This window comes from Notechis scutatus, chromosome 8 (assembly GCF_049901735.1).
Source record: "Notechis scutatus isolate UNSWTSFEM ecotype Mainland chromosome 8, rNotScu1.2, whole genome shotgun sequence".
Classification (NCBI taxonomy): domain Eukaryota; kingdom Metazoa; phylum Chordata; class Lepidosauria; order Squamata; family Elapidae; genus Notechis; species Notechis scutatus.
Window position 1 is genome coordinate 4,762,618 of NC_142016.1, and position 20,573 is coordinate 4,783,190.

The following is a 20,573-nucleotide window of genomic DNA, read 5'->3' on the forward strand; positions in this document are numbered from 1 at the left end:
TAAGCAGCCATATGAAGTTCTGATGGACCTACCCAGGGTGTACTTATGATCCAGATTTAAATTTCTCAGTCATGTGACCACACTTCAGGTGCTTATGGCCATTTGCGGCATCCCACAGTCACATAACTGTGTTTTATGATGGTCTTGCCAAAAACCTGCATTTACTTCCAGTTTGGGGCAAAATCAAACCCACAGGGAATCTTTGGTTTGTTTCGTTGTGTCATTAGCTTAATAACTGCTGCAAAAAGGCTCATAAAATTAAGTTAGTCGTGTGATCAAATGTCATGAGTTACAACCCTGGTAGGCAGGCTCCATTATGGTCATAACTCAAAAACTATCTGTACTCCACTATAGTCTATGGAGATTCTCAATCATCCGGGTCATGGTTGTCCCAAAGGCGCTTTTCCAAAAGGCAACTGAAGAAGCTTCTTGGATGAGAAGCTAAATGTTTTCAAAGAGGAAATCAAGAAAGCCCAGTTGTCCTTTGCAAAAAAACAAACAAACCTGCCTTTTACACTAGTATAGGAATGCACCCTAGACGTGTTCAGAGCAGTAATTTATGATCATATCCAGAACATTCATGCTTGTTCAAATTAAGCTACATCTGGTCCTTAACTGCAAGATGCGTTGGTGAGACTCCCATCCAGTTCCATGCTGAGTGACACTTAATGCAGTTACTGCTTTCTCTGACTTACTGTCTAGGCCTTCCCCACAATTAGACCCCCAAAAGAGCCCCCCAGTAACATTTGGCTGTTCATCTTCTCAGCAGCCCATTTTCCATGGGTGCCTTTTCAGCCTCCCAAGCCAAGGCACGGAATCACTTTCAGGTCTGAGTCTTCTCCTGTCTTGGCCGATGCCTTGCTGGCCATGGGCTGTGAATCCTCTACCTCCCTGTAGGGCATCCACACAACTATCCTTTTCCCAGGGATAATTTGCAGGTGAAGGAGGAAACTGCAGGGGGACCAGACAGATGTGCTGAAATGTCAGACTGAGTAACATGAGAGGTCAAGATGAACACAAGGGACTTCATCTTAAATCATCCCAACTGATACCTCTATAAACTCTCCATCTAAGACACCAGGACCAACAGCTGACTTTGAGGTGCAGAGTATCCTTGGGGGTGGGATGGGTGCTAGAGCAGAGAATCAGACCTCCTCCTTCCCAGATTGTCTTGCTGGAGCTGTGTTAGGTATAACATTGATACCAAATATGGTTTGGGTGAATAAATATATAAAACTTAGATATCATGGTTTAAGTGCTTATCACTTTAAGCACAATGCAGCAGGCAATTAGCCGATTAAGGGTGCGGTTAGAAGTTACAATATAAGGAAGCATTAGAAGCTGGAAAGCTTACTGGCTGTTACTGGCTGACTGTAACTGTGTGCTGCTGCGAGTAACTGTGTGTTACTGTGACTAACTGTGATTACTGACTGTGAGTGCCTGTGACTGAACTGTTATTGTTTGCTACTGTTTACTGAATATCCAGCGTTTGTTTCTCTGGAGAGTGAAACCGGAGGAGGAGAAGATATCTTTATCGGCTGATAAAGATATTGCAAGGACTCTTAACTTGGACTATACTAGTGAGTCTTACTGGATGGAAATACTGTGAATGACTTAATGGACTGAATGACAATGCTTAAACTCTAACTGGATTAAAAACTATTTAAACTACAAACAGTGTTTGTGTTCAGTGTGAGTATACTCTGGGGCCCTTCCGCTCTCGTTTGGCTTCCTGGCTTGACTACTGCTGCAATACTCTTCTAGGGGTTAATTTCCCAAACCCTAACATTGGTTATGGGCCCAGCAGCATAGTCTAACTAACCAGGATATAGCAGAGAGAGAGTTGGTGTGAGTTGCACATTACTGTAAAAACAAACTGTTTTAATTAGTTTAAAATAGTCAAAATATCTGAAGAGTAATGGCACAAGTAAATTTGTCACAACTGTCCATGATATCCAGGCTGGATGGAACAAACTATGTTTCATGGTCAATGAAATGTAGTTTACTTCTACGCAGAGAAGGTTTGTGGGACATTATAGCAAACCCACCAGATGTAAGTAGCTGGGATCCTGCTAATGATGATGATAACGAAAAGTTACAAGACTTTAAACTGAAGAATGAGCAGGCTTTATGCATCATAGGACTGACTCTCTGTGATCAGCAGCTTGTCCATATTCGTGGAGAAGAAAATGCTGCAAACTGCTGGGAGAACCTCAGGAAGATTTATGTTCGGGACAGTGTAGGAGCACATATAAATCTTACACGGAAGCTTTTTCGAACGCATATTCAGAGGAATGGAGATATGTTAGTTCATTTAAACTGTATGAAGAGCATTTTTCAAGATTTGCAAGAAAAAGAGCTTATATTTAATGAACTGCAACAAGTCTACATAATATTATCTTCATTAGATCAAAGCTATGATGACTATGTGACTTCGTTAGAGGTATTGCCAAAAGAAAGCCTCTCATTAACCGACATAACAGGCAGGCTATTAGAAGAAGCCAGAAGAAGGCGTGGCGTGACGAGCTGAGAGAAGATAAGAAAGAAGAGAAATTATCTTCAAAGCTTGAAAGAAACCAGCAAAGCAAAGTAAAGCACCTGGAAGAAGAGAATTTATCTTCACGGCATACACAATTAAAAGTGTTTTAATTGTGGAGGCAGAGGACATTGGCAAGATTCTGCAAAAAGAGAAAAAGCCAGAATGTAAAAAAGCCAAAGAAAGCATTTGAACTAGCCACGTTTAACAACTCTGATGTGAAGAATAATTTATGGGTGGTTGACAGTGGCGCATCCCACTGCATCACAAGAGATAAGACAAAATTTATAAAAATGTCTACAAGCTCTCAACATATATCTCTTGCCAATGGCTGGAACCTGAAAGCGAAAGGTCAAGGTTTTGCACGTTGTCCAGACATAAACCAGGATATAAAAATGTTGTATGTACCGCAACTAAAGTTTAATTTGCTTTCAGTAAGGGTATTAGATAAATTAGGTTATGTAATTACTTTTAAAGATAATAATTGCATAATTGAAAAAGATAACAAAAGGGTAACTGCAGCTTTAAATGGAACATTATATGTATTAGATAATAGTAAGAAAGGGGAGGCACAAACTGTATTTAATAATATAAAGCCTCATGAAGAATGTATCCATTTATTGCATAGGCGTTTGGGGCATGTAAATTTTAAAATGCTAAAACGTACAGTTGAGTTATCTGAAGGAATAAGGTTAAAACCTTGTGATAAATATTTGCGTTGTAATGTTTGCTGTGAAGATAAGAGCAAAGTATTGCCTGCAAATAGGCTAAATGGTTTCAAAACAAAAGAACCTTTAGAAGTAGTATTTGCAGACATAATAGGTCCAAAGAAACCCAGTATGGGGGTGCTAGATATATACTGAGCATTATGGACCATTATTCTAGATATGGGTTTTGCTATTTAATGAAAAGCAAAACTGAAACATATCAACATTTTTTCAATTGGCTTAGGTTTGCTGAAAGAAAGTCTAAGCGACAACTGATAACCCTGGTGACAGATAATGGTACGGAATTTATTAATAACAAATTCCAGAACAGACTTAAGGTAGCTGGAATAGAGCATAAGAAGTCTGCTCCATACAGGCCAGAACATAATGCTTTTATTGAAAGAAGAGGCCAAACACTACAGGCAATGGTTAGAACAATGTTAAATGATTCTGGGTTACCTGATTCTTTGTGGGGAGGCTACAATGTGTGCTAATAACATATTGAACAACGTTGTTAATACAACAACAGGTGAAATACCATTTACCAGGTGGCATGGCAGGAAACCTGATCTAAGTTACCTGCACACATTTGGTGCACCAGCATGGGTGCATATTCCTGCACAACTCAGAAAAAAAGGGCAACATAGAGCTAAAAGATTTTTCTTCGTTGGTTATCAGGCAAACCATAGGGCATATAGATTTTGGGAGAAAGGCACATCTAAAGTGTTATGTAGTGCTAGTGCCCAATTTCTAGAACATGAAGGATGGGAGAAATTAGAACAGGATGCCAATAAAGATGTAATTATTGAATCCTATAGAAATCCCATTAGTTATCCCTGTAATTTTAAAAATAAAGTAAAGAGACAAATACAGGATGAAATAGTGCCCATAAAGGAAGAAACAGATTCAATAGCTGAACAGGATGAGGAAGATGAACAGGTAGAAGTTCAACAAAGTCCTCCTGTAAGCCCTGTAATTCCCAGAAGAACTACACGTATATCTAGACCGCCTGATAGGTACCAGGCTAACACAGTGTGCCAGATTAATCAAGTTCCTAATTCTGTTGAAGAAATTAAAAAGTATCCTAATAAGGAAAAAGAAAAATGGTATGCAGCAATGAATAAGGAACTGAATTCATTAAGTGATATGAAGGTGTATGAAAATGCCAAATTACCTGTAGGAAAGAAATCCATTGGCTGCAAATGGATATTTAAGGTAAAAACAGATAAAGATGGTAATTTAATCCATAAGGCAAGGTTAGTAGCCCAAGGTTTTAGACAGAATGCTAATGACTATGATGAGGTGTTTGCACCTAGTCTTAAGGCAGCAACCTTGAGAGCAGCTTTAGTGTGGGCAGCTAGTAAAAACTATATAGTTAACCATTTAGATGTGGAAACTGCTTACTTGCACACCCCATTAAAACATATTATTTATATGAAAAAACCTGTTGGTATTAAAAGTGAAAGTAAGGATAATAATGATTGTTGGTTGTTAAAGAAAAGCCTCTATGGTCTTAAACAATCAGGCTATGAATGGAACCAGTATATTGTAAAGGAACTAGACAATATAGGATTTAAAGCTGGTTTAGCCGATCCATGTCTGTTTAAGAGGGAGACAAATGGGAAAGTATCATTATTATTACTATTCACAGATGACATTGCTTTGATAACTGAAACTAATGATGAAGCAAATAAAATAATAGCATCATTAGGAAAAAGAATAAAGATCAAGCAATTAGGGAGATAAAGAAGTATCTCGGTTTGAATATAAAGAAAACACGGAAAGGTTATAAGATATCTCAGGAAGATAAGATAAGCAAATTACTAAAAGATTACAAAATGGAGCTTTGTAAGCGGCTAAGACTCAATGAGTCAGGAGTTTAGCAACACTGATGTACAAAGCCCTGAGTTTGATAAGGTGATTTATCAATCTTTAATTGGTAGTTTGAGTTATATTAGTAATTGGTCTAGACCAGATATATCGTACTGTGTGAATCAGTTGGCTAGATTCAATTCTGCACCATGTGAAAGACACTGGATTGCAGCTAAGAGGATATTAAGATATCTTAAAAAGACAATGAATTATTCATTGTATTTAGAACCAAAGGGTGATTTAATTTTGAGTGCATATGCAGATGCTAGCTTTGCATCAGATAGAGACACTAGAAAGTCGACTTCAGGAACAGCCATAATGCTGGGTAAGACATTAATAGGCTGGAAGTCAATTAGACAACAGCATATAAGTTTGTCTACTATGGAGGCAGAATTCTCCTGTTTATCATTGTTATGTACAGAATTAATAATGTATAAACAAATGTTAATTGATATAGGTATAACTGTAGATTATCCTATAATTATACATGAAGATAATCAGGCAGCAATTCAAATGGCCACAAATATTGGAGTAAAAACAAGGAGCAAGCATACAGATCTAAGATACCTAAACGTGAGACAATCTGTAAGAAGTAAGATGATTCAGCTAGAGTACTGTATGTCAGAGGACAATTTAGCTGATAATTTTACTAAAGCCCAAGGTGCCAGTAAGCACCAGGAGAGTTGTGAAAATTATGGGGTTAGATTGTAAGGTATTATATATTTATTTCACCCAAAAGGGAGTATGTTAGGTATAACATTGATACCAAATATGGTTTGGGTGAATAAATATATAAAACTTAGATATCATGGTTTAAGTGCTTATCACTTTAAGCACAATGCAGCAGGCAATTAGCCGATTAAGGGTGCGGTTAGAAGTTACAATATAAGGAAGCATTAGAAGCTGGAAAGCTTACTGGCTGTTACTGGCTGACTGTAACTGTGTGCTGCTGCGAGTAACTGTGTGTTACTGTGACTAACTGTGATTACTGACTGTGAGTGCCTGTGACTGAACTGTTATTGTTTGCTACTGTTTACTGAATATCCAGCGTTTGTTTCTCTGGAGAGTGAAACCGGAGGAGAGAAGATATCTTTATCGGCTGATAAAGATATTGCAAGGACTCTTAACTTGGACTATACTAGTGAGTCTTACTGGATGGAAATACTGTGAATGACTTAATGGACTGAATGACAATGCTTAAACTCTAACTGGATTAAAAACTATTTAAACTACAAACAGTGTTTGTGTTCAGTGTGTGTATACTCTGGGGCCCTTCCGCTCTCGTTTGGCTTCCTGGCTTGACTACTGCTGCAATACTCTTCTAGGGGTTAATTTCCCAAACCCTAACAAGCTGGCAGCAAAATTGAAAGTCTGCATCCAAACAACCGCTGTCCCCTTCCTGCAGGGTCAATGAATGAATGAAGCTGCCAGAAGTTTCCTTTCTGCTAAATCAATCAACCAGCCACAAATTTCCCAGAAATGAAATAAAAAGAGGTTTGTTTTTTCACTGACTTCCTCTGTTGTCATTCCTATCAAGCCCCTGCAGTTCTTGGAATTCGTCTATCCTAGCCTGAAAGAGAGACAGTTTACTATGTTGGCCAAGGCATCAGGCTAGAAACTGGGAGGCGATGACTTTTAGTTTGACTTAGGCACAAAGGCAGCTGAGTGACCTTTGCCCAGTCACTCTTTCTTAGCCTTTAGAAGTAGGCAATAACAAGCCATTTCTGAAAATCCTTGTCAACAAGGCCTGCAGGAACTTGTCCAGGCAACTTCAGAGAAGGAGACACAATTGAACAGAAAAAACAAAACACTGTAAATATTATTCATTTTTTATTTCCTATTTCCCAAGGGTCTCCTGTAAGTTCATATAAGCCAGTGGTGAGATGCAATTACTAAAAAAAAAGGCAAATAAGATTTGGGGGAGCATTCAGAGAAGCACAGGGTCAAAGTTTTGGGAAGTAACCATTCTCATCTACTTTATCCTACTCAGACTTCATTTAGAGTATTGTGCTCAAATATATCATTCAAAAAGGATAGCAACTAACTGGATCAAGTTCAGAGAAAGGCAGAGAAAGTTGTGAAGGATCTGTATTCTAAGCTGATGAAGAAGAGTCGAAGGACTTCCATCTGTTTAGCTCACATAAAAGATGAATGACAGGAGAGACAGTAGTGGGCTTCAAATTTCTGAAGGGTTATCACACAGAAAAAGGAGCAGGTTGATAATTTGTTACCCTAGAAGCCAGGACAAGGATTAAAACTACAAGAAAGGAGATCCAGGCAAGAAATCTGGAGGAATATCTCACTGTATGAGCTATCAGTTTCTGAAATGGGCAGATAAACTCTCCTTCACAAGATGTCTTCTTACAAAGGTTGGGCATCTGTTAGAGACGCTCTCACAAGCCCTGTACTACACCAGGGGATAGGGCAAAGAACCCTTTCCTTCCCTTCCAAATATGTGGTTCTTTGGAATCCGTATAACAGAATAACAGAGTTGAAAGTGACTTTGGAGGTCTTCTAATCCAATTCCTAGCTCAAGCAGGAGACCCTATACCATTACAGGCAAATGGTTGTCCAATCTCTTCTTAAAAACCTCTGGTGTTGGAGCATCCACAACTTCTGACAGCAAGTTGCTCCACTGATTAATCGTTCTAACTGTCAGGAAATTTCTCCTTAGTTCTAGCTTTTCATCCATTACTTCTTGCCCTGCTTTCAAGAGCTTTAAGAATAGTTTGACTTCCTCTTCTTTGTGGCAGGCCCTTAGATATTGGAAGACTGCGATCATGTCACTCCTAGTCCTTCTCTTCATTTGACTAGACATACCCAGTTCCTGCAACCATTAGAGGTTGCATGCATGCAAGATCTATTTGGAACTGATTTAAGGGCATCTTTATATGTGCAGAAATCCTACCATATATTGCAGCAGAACAGCTTCCAAAGCTGAGGGCTTGCTTTAGGACGAGCCCTGGAGTTGACCGTCAATATGACTTCCCATTTGTGTGATTTATGCAACAGAAGAAGAAACCATTCCCAAAGCATAGGAATGTTTAAACTAGCCCCTCTTAATCTATCATGGAAATGCAGCTACCCAATCTTGGGATCAAGCAGATTATCCAGTGCTGGGTAAAGGGGTTTTACTGACCTGGCACAATGCCTAAGAAGACCACTTGGTCTGAGGATCTTGCATCTCTGCTGACTTCCCTGCTTGTCACCCTTCACTCTCAAAGATTTAACTCCAGTGGTTACGTCACCCCTGAAACCCAGCATGTAGAATTTATCCCCAGGTCTCTCTCTCTCTCTTAGTTGCCAGGATCTCCAGAAGGCACTTGGTCCCCTTTTCTCTCTTACAATTTTGAGAATCCCTTCTGGGAATTAGCTCCTTTGCCCAACCAACTTTGTTCCCAAACTCTTCAGCTCATTGACCCTTTCCACAAAGTTTCAGAGTGTTCATTGATCCCCCCCCCAAACATATATTACATGAAAATAACGTGATAAATACTACTTTAATCACACCATGAATAACAACAGATAATAGGTACCAACAATGATTTCATAAGAATAGGTAATATTTAAAAACATGAAAAATATAAGATTTAACAATATCTTTTTTACTAAATGGTTGATATCATTCATAGGAAGGATGAAGCTGAGTGTCAAAAAGGCTGGTGATACTTTACTGGAAAAATGATGATTTTTAATCCCATGTCACCTCATTCTTCCAGATTCAATCTATTCCTATTGACTTTCAGCCTCCTTTTGACCTCCAGCCGTTTAATGACCCCTTCGATAGTCTTATGAACTTTTGGACAGTGATGTTGACCATTTTGTGGAACCCTGGGATGAATGTATGGCTTAGAACCAACCATATTCCTGTCTCCTTCTCCTTAATGAACTTGCATTTTCATTTTGCTTTCCTAGCTTGACTCAGCCTTCTGTCCTTTGGAGGTTGGTAAAATGAGGACTCAGATTGTTGGGAACAATAGGCTGACTCTGTAAACCTCTTAGAGAGGGCTGTAAAGCACTGTGAAGCAGTATATAAGTCTAACTGTTATTGCTATTACCTCTGCTTTTCTTCCCTTGGAGGAAACAAGAAGAAGGTCCTCTCCATCTTCTTAAGTTTGAATCCCTTGCTGAGTCACATGGCCCTTTACAAATCTCATATTTTATCTTTTGGAAATGCTTGTTTCTTCTACTTTGCCATTTGGTTTGCTCCTGGGTGTCTCCATCAAATGCATTCATATTGTTTTTCCCCACACAGGCTACCCTGGGTCCTCCTGGTTTGAAGGTATGTCTCCCCCTTTTCTCAATCATCTCATCTGCTTGCGGCACTGAATCCCACCATTCTCCTAATTTCCTTTTCTCTCCTATGCAAAAACCTGACCACCGTCCCCAAAATTGCTATTACTCACAGTGGCATAGTGGTTAGAATGCAGTACTGCAGGCTAATTCTGCTGACTGCAGCAGTTCGATCCTAACTAGGCTCCAGGTTGACTCAGCCTTCCGTCCTTCTGAGGTCAGTAAAATGAAGACCCAGATTGTTGGGGGCAAGAGGCAGACTCTGTAATCCGCTTAGAGTAAAGCACTGTGAAGTGGTATACAGATCTAAGTGCTATTGCTATTTTCCGCTTTCTTTTCTGATTCTCTTTAATTAGATTTATTTTTTTGTCAAATATGTAACTTCCACTACATCAAGCAGTTCCAGAATCTTTGCAGATTGGTTCCAAAATCAATAATGTTTCCCAAGAGTTTAAATAGATTAAAATGCTTTCTCTGGCTTTAATAAACTCATTGTATCACCATTATTGCTAATCTTGCAGATCTCACAGGTACCCATACATAATTTAATGATATTTTAATTTTGTGTATTTACAGTAATTTCAAGAGGGGGTGAATTGTGTGTCCTAGTCACTAATGCTATTTGATGTACCCATAAACATTGTTGTTGCCATTGTGAGAACATCTGCTAAGTGTGCAGTCAATCTTTCACTCTCACTCTCTCCTCATTCGATGAGTATTTCCTTCCACCATTGTATCGCTTTCCTTCACCACCATATCTGCCATATATTCTCCGTTTCTTCCTTATGCCCAATTCCACTTCCCTATTCAGGTAACAGGAAAAGGTGAAAAAGGAAGTGTGGTTGTGTGACTACAAGAACATATTAAGACAATTGACCAAATTCATGCAGAGATGATGGAATTGCCAATGCTCGGTGCTGAGACCCAGTTTGAAGGAGGGTTTATTTTGGACAGCTTCAAAAGGGAATTCTACAGAGAACTGCCCTGACACTGTTCTTCTGGTGGTCATTTTCTTAAGCTTTGTCTCTCTTCCCTGCAGGGTGGGAAAGGCGAACGAGGATCTCCAGGAATCTATGGATCCAAAGGAGAGAAAGGTGATCGTGTAAGTAGGCCCTTTCTTAAGCTTCACGGGATACCTGTCCACTTTTAGGATGCAATGTCCTAAAGTAGGATCTGGGGATTAAAATGGATTTTTTACGGATTGATTTTCCACATTTCTGAACCGCCCATTTTCCTCAAAAAGGGATGCTGGCTTATAAGTCTTGGAACATTCAGCTGCTGCAGGAAAGGGCTCAGGGCTGGAAAGAAATGAAAGCATCTCAAAAATTTAACTCATGGTGAACAGAGGGATATTTCGGGATCAGTCTTGTCTGGAAGAAAGATGGCTAGCCTTTCAGTATCGTATTTTTAGAAAAAGAGTTCAAGTGGCTCTCAGTGTCCCCACTTTAATTAATTCATTAATATCTATTTATTTATTAAATACACTGTCTATTAAAGAATTCACCAATAAATCTTTCTTTCTGGATTGTCCTGTGCTTATGGTTTGACAATGGTCCTTCGATGTGTCCTAAGATTATTTTATCTTCTAATCTCCCTTCAGGGTGCTGACTGTGTCCGGATCTCACCTGAGGCTCCATTACAGGTGAGGCCCCTAGTCTTAAGGAGACTCATGAGAAGTTGATGACTTCTGCTTTTCCTCTTTTCCCTCTGTATCCTATGTTGCCATCCTAACCCTTCCTCGTTTGTTTTTTAAGTGTGCCGAAGGCCCAAAAGGGGAGAAGGGAGACCGAGGAGAAAAGGTAGGCATGCCTTTATCAAAACATGGGAAAAACAAAATACGTTTTATTTAAGCCTCTCCCTCTTCTTTCTCTTCGCTTTAACAGGCCTCTGATCTTTACACAAATCCCTTTCCTCATTCCAACAGATTTGACCCAGGAAGGATTTGGTCAATATTAGCTTAAGATATTATGATTTATTTTTGAAACATGCTCTGCTTGTAAAGCAAGCCTTAACTTGGGGAGGAAATATGAGGGGGGGGATCCCAAACATTCTTTGAGTGATGTGGGCCCAGATATACCTGCAAAAATCAGTGGCCCTGAAAAATGGGCTGCAGAACATTGATTGTAAGTAACATATGATGTTCCTGAAAAGAACAAAAATGGAGTTGTTACAGTCCAAATGTAGCCCTGGCACAGGACAAGAAGTCTTCAGATTGGCAAAGTTGTCTTCCTCCTAATGTCTTTTCTGTCTCCTTTTTTTCCACTTAAGCTAACAGCATCCATGGCTGCGTTCACACAATATCATGTTATCACTGAACATTCTGAGTTTTCTGTCTATCTTGGCCCATAAACTATACTATCCAAAAAGACTCCTGTCAGTCTGTGCTCCATTCAAAATCCAAGAAAGAAATACTCAGACTCCATAGATTTGAGCAAAGTTTTTCTTTTACTGAAATTCAAAGTGGAAGCTACAGGTAGAATTCTGAATCTAAGGAATTTGGCGCTCAGATCACATATACAAAGGGATGGAATTGTTCCCACCCCCCAAAGTCCAAAAGACTCTTCCAATTAAAAGTTCTGAATATGATAATGTGGGCATCTTCAGGTGGTGATGAGGCCTCTGTCCGTTGACCTTGACATATTTTGATAAAACTTCGCAGCTGCGCAAAGGAAAGAAAGCTAAGCAAGGAAATAGAAACTTAAGAGCAGGAATTTATACTCCCCCCCCCCACTCCTCATTTATACAAGACAAGAATGTAACACCTCCAGTTCTCTTCCCACAAGATGCAACCCCTCCTCCCCCCCGTTACTCATGGCAGCCGAAAGATGCAAAGCAGTAGAAAGCAATAGAAAAGTAGAAAAGATCTTGAAGGCTGACAACTCCTTTCATACAACATAGTAAGAAAATCTCTCTCTCTCTCTCTCTCCCTCCCTCCCCCACTCTCTCTCTGTGTCACTCACACACACACATTCAAAAGCAATCAAAGTTAAAGCAGCTTGCAAAATGAATAAACACCCATCTTTGTAACTGACTTCATAACGACTATTGTGTGAACAGGATCTTTTTGTGTGTTCTTTGCCTCTCTCAACATGCCTTCTAGGCTGGATCTGTGGAGCCTGTTTGTCTAGATGTCCTTTATTTAACCAAAAATAATTCTTTAAGAAGAATAACAGAGAGAATGATGAAAGAAAGGAGACACAATTTTGTCCAGTGCTTTTAAACATAGGGCCCTCTTAAAGGGAGACCCTTTGATCTGTCCCCAGTGGTCCAATCTGCTGGAGACCAAAACAACATTATTTACAATATTTATAGTTTGTTCTATACCAGAGAGCCAACTATCAGACCTTTGACAGGAAGCACCAACCATGAATACTAACACTCTCCTTATTGTAAAGTTATATTACAAAGTCTTGCAAATCTAAATGTACATCTCCCCTACCTTTCTTTTATTCTCCCCATAACTAGGGAGAGTCCCTTTTGAAACCTCATCCTTTGTTTATCACACTATTATCTAAGCTGTGGCTCTTTCTCCTATTTTCCAAGGTCATGTCCACACACCACTACACCAACCTTGGATTAGATGAACAAAATAAAACAGGACTGAGCTAGGTTGAACTAGGTTCAGAAACCACAGTAAAAGCCACAGTTAGAGACTGGACTTGAAGTTGGAAAGACATTATGAAAGAAGATAATGACAACTGCCTTATGCCTTATTTCTACAAATGCCAACTGAAAGAGTCTATAAAATCATCAGGGGTCAACTCAGTTCAAAGGAAAATAACTTGACCTATTTTGGGATTTGCCATCATTTTAAGGGACAGAATCCTTTGTAGCATCTTTACTTGATACGTGTTCCTATTCAAGTGTAGGCAAGTATATATAATATAGCAATGTAATAAGGTTATGTCAAAAAATCAGCCATGGCCAGGATAAATGCAATTTCAAATGACACAAACACCAGGGTCTACTGTGATTTCAATTGTTTAGGAATAGAGTGACAAGGCAGGATTGAAAGAGCCACATCAAAGTTGTGTAAAGGAAGAGTTAATCACATCAGAGGTATAAGCGTATGTGAAAAGTCAAAGTGTCAGGTGCACTCACACAAATCCCAACCATTTTTTTTTTTATGTGGACAAAGGAGTGGGACTTCAACTGCAAAATTGCAGCTTGACATCTTGATTTTGGTGACCTTCTCTTTCAGCTACCCAAGATACCTCCATCTAAACTTTTGCTGTCTGTTGTCCTATAAACTGATGCAACTATGATCTAGAAAAGTGGCAGAGGACACAACATTGCCATACTACCATCTCAGCAAAGAGGGAGTTTCTTTATTCCCCCATAGGGATCTGGACCAAGACCAGAACCATCAAAACCACAAGAAAGGTGGTTCAGAATAATATTCCTTACAGTTCCAGCTATCAGCCAATAGAACAGGCTACTGTGTGAGGTAGAAAGCTTTCCTTTCCTTACTGGAAGTCTTCAAACTGTAAACACTTCAAGGAAGACCAGACTAGTAAACCAAAGTCATGCAGGCTAATACTGTTTTTATTATATAGTAACAGAATTTTGTATGTGTGAATGCACTTCTCCCTCCTGTTAGTTTTGTGAGAACTAGGAAAGGTTTCATCTAGGGCAGTGATGGCTAACCTATGACACACGTGTCACTTGTGACACGCCGAGGCACTTTGACTGACACGCCTGTTGGTGTGGGGAAAACCTGCACATTTAGAGGCTGCCTGTGCTCTGCTCCAATCCCTGCTCCCTGCTTGTTGCGTGGTGTCACCGCTGCCGCGAGATCTTTGCAGCAGAGAACCAGTTTTAACCGCCATAAACTGAGGTTTGTCAGTTTCATTACCTCAGGAACGCTACAGGAGGAAAGGAGATCCATGAGGTTCACAGCCCTGTAAGGTGGCCTTCCGATCCCCACATCCTGCACCTGCAGCCCTGAGACCAGGGAGACGAGTTTCACAGCCCTATGTGATCACCCCAGCCCAGTCCGTCATAAACCAAATTATTGATATTTCTTGAAGTGACACACGACCCGAGGAAGGCTACACTTTTCCCCGATTTTTGACACACCAAGCTGAAAAGGTTAGCCATCATTGATCTAGGGCACTGTCCCAAGTTACAGTTCTGCTCTGAATTCAGATTTCTTTTATCTGATCACTGTCTTGGTTACTGTTCTTCCTCTTAACCCCCAAAGCGATTCCTTCTGCTTATTGCATAAACAGATGCTGGATGGTTATCATTCAAAGATTCTGTAGATTCTGCAACAAGCAGGGGTTTGGATTTGATGATCTCTCAATTCCCTTCCAATTCTAGGATCCTTTGCATCTTTAGAAAAACTTCACTTGGCAGGTTTCTCTGCATCTGAATCCAGGGGTTGACTTCCTTTAGCCGTCTTGCTTCAACCTGGCTTCAGTAGGGCAATATCCGTCAAGTGCAATCTAAACAGTTGACTCAGCCAGTAAACATCCTGTGACCTTCCTAATCCTGGACAGAGCCTTGCGCCCAACTGCTTAAGACTTCACCATCTCCTCTGTGCTGTTTCGCAGAGATGCTGAGGTTTTCCCCTCCTTGCAGTATTTGGAACTAAGGCTAAGGAAACAGGTCATTGCGCACAGCCAAAATTTATATTGTGAATGATAAATATTTAGTTTCACTATTTTAGAGCCAGGACTATGAAGGCATTACAGCTCTTCTCTGGGGCTGGCCCAATGCCTCCTGCTTTATGTGCAGAAAGACCAACCTAGAAATGTAACAAAACAAAGATTTTGGCTGGTTGTTACAAACCAATATTATTTAGTTGACTTTCCCTTTCATTCTGATCTGGTTGTCCTCTTCTCATTCCTTAGGACCTCTTCCTGTTTCAGATCTCCTTTTCTTCTCCCCACTGCACCAAACCACTGGAAGTAACAGCTCCACTTAGATGATTGAGTAGCCAAACTCTACCTGGGGTACTAGACTTACTACTTTAACAAAATTCCCAAGAAGCTAGAAGGATAATAAGGATGGTCAGAGAATTGGAAATCAAGCCAAAGTTGTAGGAACTAAATCTTTATCTTTGAAGGAAAAATTATGTAGGATCAGATCTTCCAGGTAGATCAGACTAGGAATCCAATGGCATGTAGGAATCTAATGCCATGTATCTTTTATTGTAAAGATAAAGTAGCAGAATCTTGCAAATATGAATGTGCTTTCCTCCTCTCTCCCATTATCTTCATGTGAACTAGGGAGGCTCTTGTGTGACATGCTTACTCAGATTGCATTCCTTCCCCGAACTTGTTAGTTTTTTTTAAAATCTGACTACTGTCTTGGTTGCAGTTGTTACTCCTGACCCTCAAGGCCACCCCCTCTTTTCTCTATATATAGGGAGGTCTGGATCACATTTTTTAAAGTATAGGGTGGAATTATATCAAAGAAGCGTATGATTCTATCATTCCAGCCATAAAAGACTTGGCATCAGACTTGGCATCAGTTACCCAGATTTGCTTCTTTCATAAGAACCAAATTAATTATAATTAATACGGTGACTCTTTGGACCTAGTAATATCCATTATGGCCTTGATAAAACTCTGGCTGAATTTAAGCAAAGGATATAGGATCAAGAAATTCAGTCCAAAGTTACCCAGTTCCACCATAGTGCAATTTTTTTTACTCTTCTTGGACATCCCTTGGACAGTAACATTTTACATGCTCTATACCAGAGTTCCCCAACGATTCTTGGAAGGGGAGGGGATATATTTTATCTGCAGTATTTGATGTGTTCTTATCTGCCATAAATGATTTCACTGAAATTCTTGTTATAAGCAAAAGCTTGGATTTGATGATTTAAATCAGGATTTCTCAACCTTAGCCATTTTAAGACTGTGGACTTCAACTTCCAGAGTTCCCCAACCAGCAAGCTGAATGGGGAATTCTAGAAGTTAAAGTCCACACATCTTAAAATTGCAAAGGTTGAAAAACTCTGATCTAAATAATCCTTTCCAATTCTAGAAATTGCCAGGCCTCTCCATGTCCTTTCCTATGTCTTGGCTTGGCCTTTCTGAGATATGTTTTCCATTCTCATAACTTCTTACTTAATGACATCTAGAATTCATTGTTTTAATACAAGAGAGCAGCTTTGTGGCTAACTTCATTTCTCTACCATTGTATGGTAGAATGTAGTCTGGATTCCCAGGAGGGAAGGAGTGCATTCTAGAGGAGCAAAAGACTGTGAAATTTAGATAGCTTGTTTGGGAGGAAAAGGGTCAAGACAGCTCCTCCTTAGAAGTTCTTACAGTTCATCTTTAACGATGCAAGTAGTTTGCTTTACATTGACAAGATTTCTGTCTATGAATGAGGAACATTAAGGTAAACTATGTAGAAGAAACTCAGTTGCCTCTCTTGGTTTTTGGAGCTTGACACTTTGCAACCATTTCCTTCAGCAGCCTTAAACTTCATGCATTTGAAGAAGTGGTTAAGACTGAAACCAAACTGTAGAGATAATATACAATCCAATGTCTCAACTCATTCATGGTTCAACCCCCAGGCCACTATGAAGAGAAAACGTATGCAGGTACATCAAGAATAGAATAGAATAGAATAGAATAGAATAGAATAGAATAGAATAGAATAGAATAGAATAGAATAGAATAGAATAGAATACTTTATTGGCCAAGTGTGATTGGACACACAAGGAATTTGTCTTGGTGTAAATGCTCTCAGTATACATAAAGAAAAGATACATTCGTTAAGAATCGAGAATCATAACGTACAACATTTAATGATAGTCATAGGGTACAATCAACAATCAAATCATACTAGGAAACAGTCAATATAAGGACACAAGCGACAAAGTTACAGTCCTACAATCACAAGTGGGAGGGGATGGGTGATAAGGAGTGATGAAAAGATTACCAGCACACTTTGTAAATAGTTGAACAGTGTTGAGGGAATTATTTGTTTACCAGAGTGATGGCTTTCAGGAAAAAACTGTCCTTGTGTCTAGTTGTTCTGGTGTGCAGGGCTCTATAGTGTTGTTTTGAGGGAAGGCCTTGAAACAGTTTATGTCCGGGATGTGAGGGGTCTGTAGAAAATCATTTATCAGGAATATTATGTTGACTGTTGGCCAGCTCTCAAAACTTAACTCCTTCTATCATGTCCTTTCAATGGGTTTGTTTAATTTCTGAAAACTCTACATATTTCATCCCATAGCTTATCTGAACACATGAATACATTGGATATATATGTGTTCCAAATAACACATTTGTAAACCTCCAAACCAGCATTCTTTTCCAATTTTGTGTCCTTTATGGTGGATTTTGAATCCCAGATTGCAAGCCAACACTTCTGCATAGTGGCTGTTTTAGGAATGTAAAATTAATTGTTCATGATAACTGGTTCTTAAGTTTTAGTGCAGTTTAGACAAACCTGTTGGCTGGGAAATTCTCAGAAGTGAGGTCCATACAGCTTAACGCTGCCAAGGATGAGAAACACTGGTTTAGACTATAAATTTCTACATTGCTAATTAATGGATACTTTTTTGTTTCCAGGGGCTTCAAGGATTGAGCGGAACTCATGGACAGAAAGTAAGTTTTGTGGAGGTTCAATTCAGGAATTGAATTAGAAGCGGATGCAACTGAACAATTCAGAATCTGATTTGACATGCTTCAAAACTGAATCACGATAGACTTCCTAAATTGATTGGATTGAATTGACTAATTCCAGCTTTGGAGAATGAAGTAGAAAGTTCATGGGAAAATGGTCCACCTGATTGTTTCCCTCAAATTTCAAGCAAGGAAATTATGATTTCCTTAGTGAATGGTTATGGAAGTATGCTGTGATTAAAAGTAGTAGTTCACTGTTCAGTTAAGAAGCCCTAACACCACTTGGGAAAATAGCAGATCAATGAACTAGAATCAGTGATGAAATTATAGGTTAAGAAAACTTAAATTGTGGCTGAAATACACTGAATTGCGTACTAAATTCTACTAAATTGGTCATTTTCTGCAGGGGCAGAAGGGTGAGAAAGGTGACTTTGGACTTCAAGGGAAACCAGGCAGCCCTGGGCGAGATGTAAGTTGCACAACAGGCATCTTTCTCTTTGGTGTCATTTTTGTGGCTGCTTTCCTCTTGTTTCCTGTATTAGATGATTCTCAAATGATGCCCTGAGTATTACATCAATATTCAAATACTATTTTTACCAGGATCAGGAATTCAACTCTTTGTATCTTTGAGGAATGGGGTAGAGATGGTTTTTTTAATATTTTCAATATTTTCAATATGTTCAATAGCTGTTCAGCTATTTTGCTATCCTATACAGGTAGAAATGGATCAAAGTAGTTGCATTAGAGGTCAACCATTGCATGACTTGAGAACAGTGACCAAGCTAAGTATAATAATATATAATAATAATAGGTATAGGTATATAATAGTGGTCAGACTAATCACTATTGACCTCACCCCATTCCTAAGAGGTCTGTAAGGGGCGTGCATAAGTGCACCGTCGCGCCTACCGTCCCTGTCCTATTGTCCCCATTTATTTGTACCTGTTTCCTGTATTCTTACTCATGTTTATACTTATATCTATTATCTTGTAAGTGATTGACAAATCAAATAAATAAATAAAATAAAATAAGTTGAACCATAATTCACTAATATGTAAGAAATGTGTGCCAGGTTCAGCCCATCCAAAGGCTTAATAATTCCTGGCCAATAACAATTTCTGTCTTGCTTCCTACTCTTTTCTTAACTAAAGGGAGAGATTAGCATATTCAGGCTTAAGTAAATCTCTTATTATCCTCAGCCTCTATAGAGTAACAGTAACAATATAACAGAGTTTGAAGGTTCCTTGGAGGTCTTCTAATCCAACCACTTGCTCAAGCAGGAGACCCTGTACCATTTCAGACAAATGGTTGTCCAATCTCTTCTTAAAAGCCTCCAATGTCAGAGCATTTACAACTTCTGGAGGCAAGTTGTTCTACTGATAAATTGTTCTCACTCTCAGGAAATTCCTCCTGAGTTCTAGGTTGCTTCTCTCCTGGATTAGTTTCCATCTCTTACTTTATTCTTGGGGTGAGGTTTAGTTTCAGAGTCCATCTCTGAGGAAGCTGATCGTGAATTGCATGAAGTGTGAGGAAAGCTCCTCTTCTAACAAAGCCTGTTTTTTGCAATTTTCTAGGGCCGACCTGGAGAGCTGTGTTTGGTAGGGCCCAAAGGCCAAAGGGTATTTATTAATTTATTTCATTAAATTCAAATACCACCCATCTCACTGTTATGTATTGTGCAAGTCGAAGACAGGGGTGGGGAGGGGTCTTTTTCTGAAAGATAAATGTGACTAATGGCTGTGTTTTTACCTTAGGGGGATCCAGGTTTTGTTGGCCCCGAAGGGCTTGCTGGAGAACCAGGACCTCCAGGGTTGCCAGGCCCACCTGGAATTGGCTTTCCAGGAAAACCAGTAAGGATGATTTTCTGACTCACCATTACTACTCTTCTTGGAAAATAAATCATCTTTAAAAATAGAGTCTCTTTCAAATTAAGTTTGATCTCTAATGGTCTCATAGACACAGAGGTGGGCTGCACATAATGTAACAACCAGTTCATCTAGTGAAGAATGAAAATGTGAGCACATGCACACACATCCGCTTTGTACACGTGTGCACCATCCACGCTTGGGTGCGGCAGCAAACACACAGCAATTTCACGCGGGTGGCAGCTGCTGTGAGTAGAGCAGGAGAGGCATGAAAATCAGCTGGCCTGCATGGGCAGGAGTGAGCCAGGGCAAGTGAGCCAGAGAGTGAGATATATAGGACGGGATAGCATCAGAGTGGGTGGGCGGGGCCCATCCGATGGTTGGAACTACCTGTCCAGGCAAACCGGTCCAAACCGGCAGCAGCTTCTCACTGCATAAACATATCTATGTATTTTTCTTGGGAACAATAACATGTCATTGCCTCCTTCTCTTTCCACATCACAGTCTAGTGTACAGTCCTCATAATCCCATAAACCAATCTTGTGTAGTGGTTAAAGTGCTGGCCCAGAAACTAGGAGGTGGTGAGTTCTAGTCCTAATTTAGGCATGAAAGCCAGCTGGATGACTTTGGGCTGATCACAAGATGACTCTGAGCGCTGGTCCCAACTTAGGCATGAAAAGTCTACTGGGAGAATTTGAGCCAGTCCCTCTCT

The 20,573-nt window shown here is 39.7% G+C and overlaps 1 protein-coding gene across 6 annotated transcripts in view; it reads left to right on the top strand.

Moving 5' to 3' along the window:
• The window catches only part of COL16A1 (collagen type XVI alpha 1 chain), a 234,413-nt gene that overhangs the window by 108,003 nt on the left and 105,837 nt on the right, over nucleotides 1-20,573 (top strand). For all 6 annotated transcript variants that reach the window (XM_087970506.1, XM_087970507.1, XM_087970509.1 and 3 more), the window contains exons 11-18: nucleotides 9,371-9,397; nucleotides 10,448-10,510; nucleotides 11,009-11,050; nucleotides 11,163-11,207; nucleotides 17,943-17,978; nucleotides 18,403-18,465; nucleotides 19,571-19,615; nucleotides 19,751-19,846. In XM_087970506.1, the coding sequence (XP_087826632.1) occupies nucleotides 9,371-9,397; nucleotides 10,448-10,510; nucleotides 11,009-11,050; nucleotides 11,163-11,207; nucleotides 17,943-17,978; nucleotides 18,403-18,465; nucleotides 19,571-19,615; nucleotides 19,751-19,846 (417 nt within the window). The remainder of the gene's footprint in view (nucleotides 1-9,370; nucleotides 9,398-10,447; nucleotides 10,511-11,008; nucleotides 11,051-11,162; nucleotides 11,208-17,942; nucleotides 17,979-18,402; nucleotides 18,466-19,570; nucleotides 19,616-19,750; nucleotides 19,847-20,573) is intronic.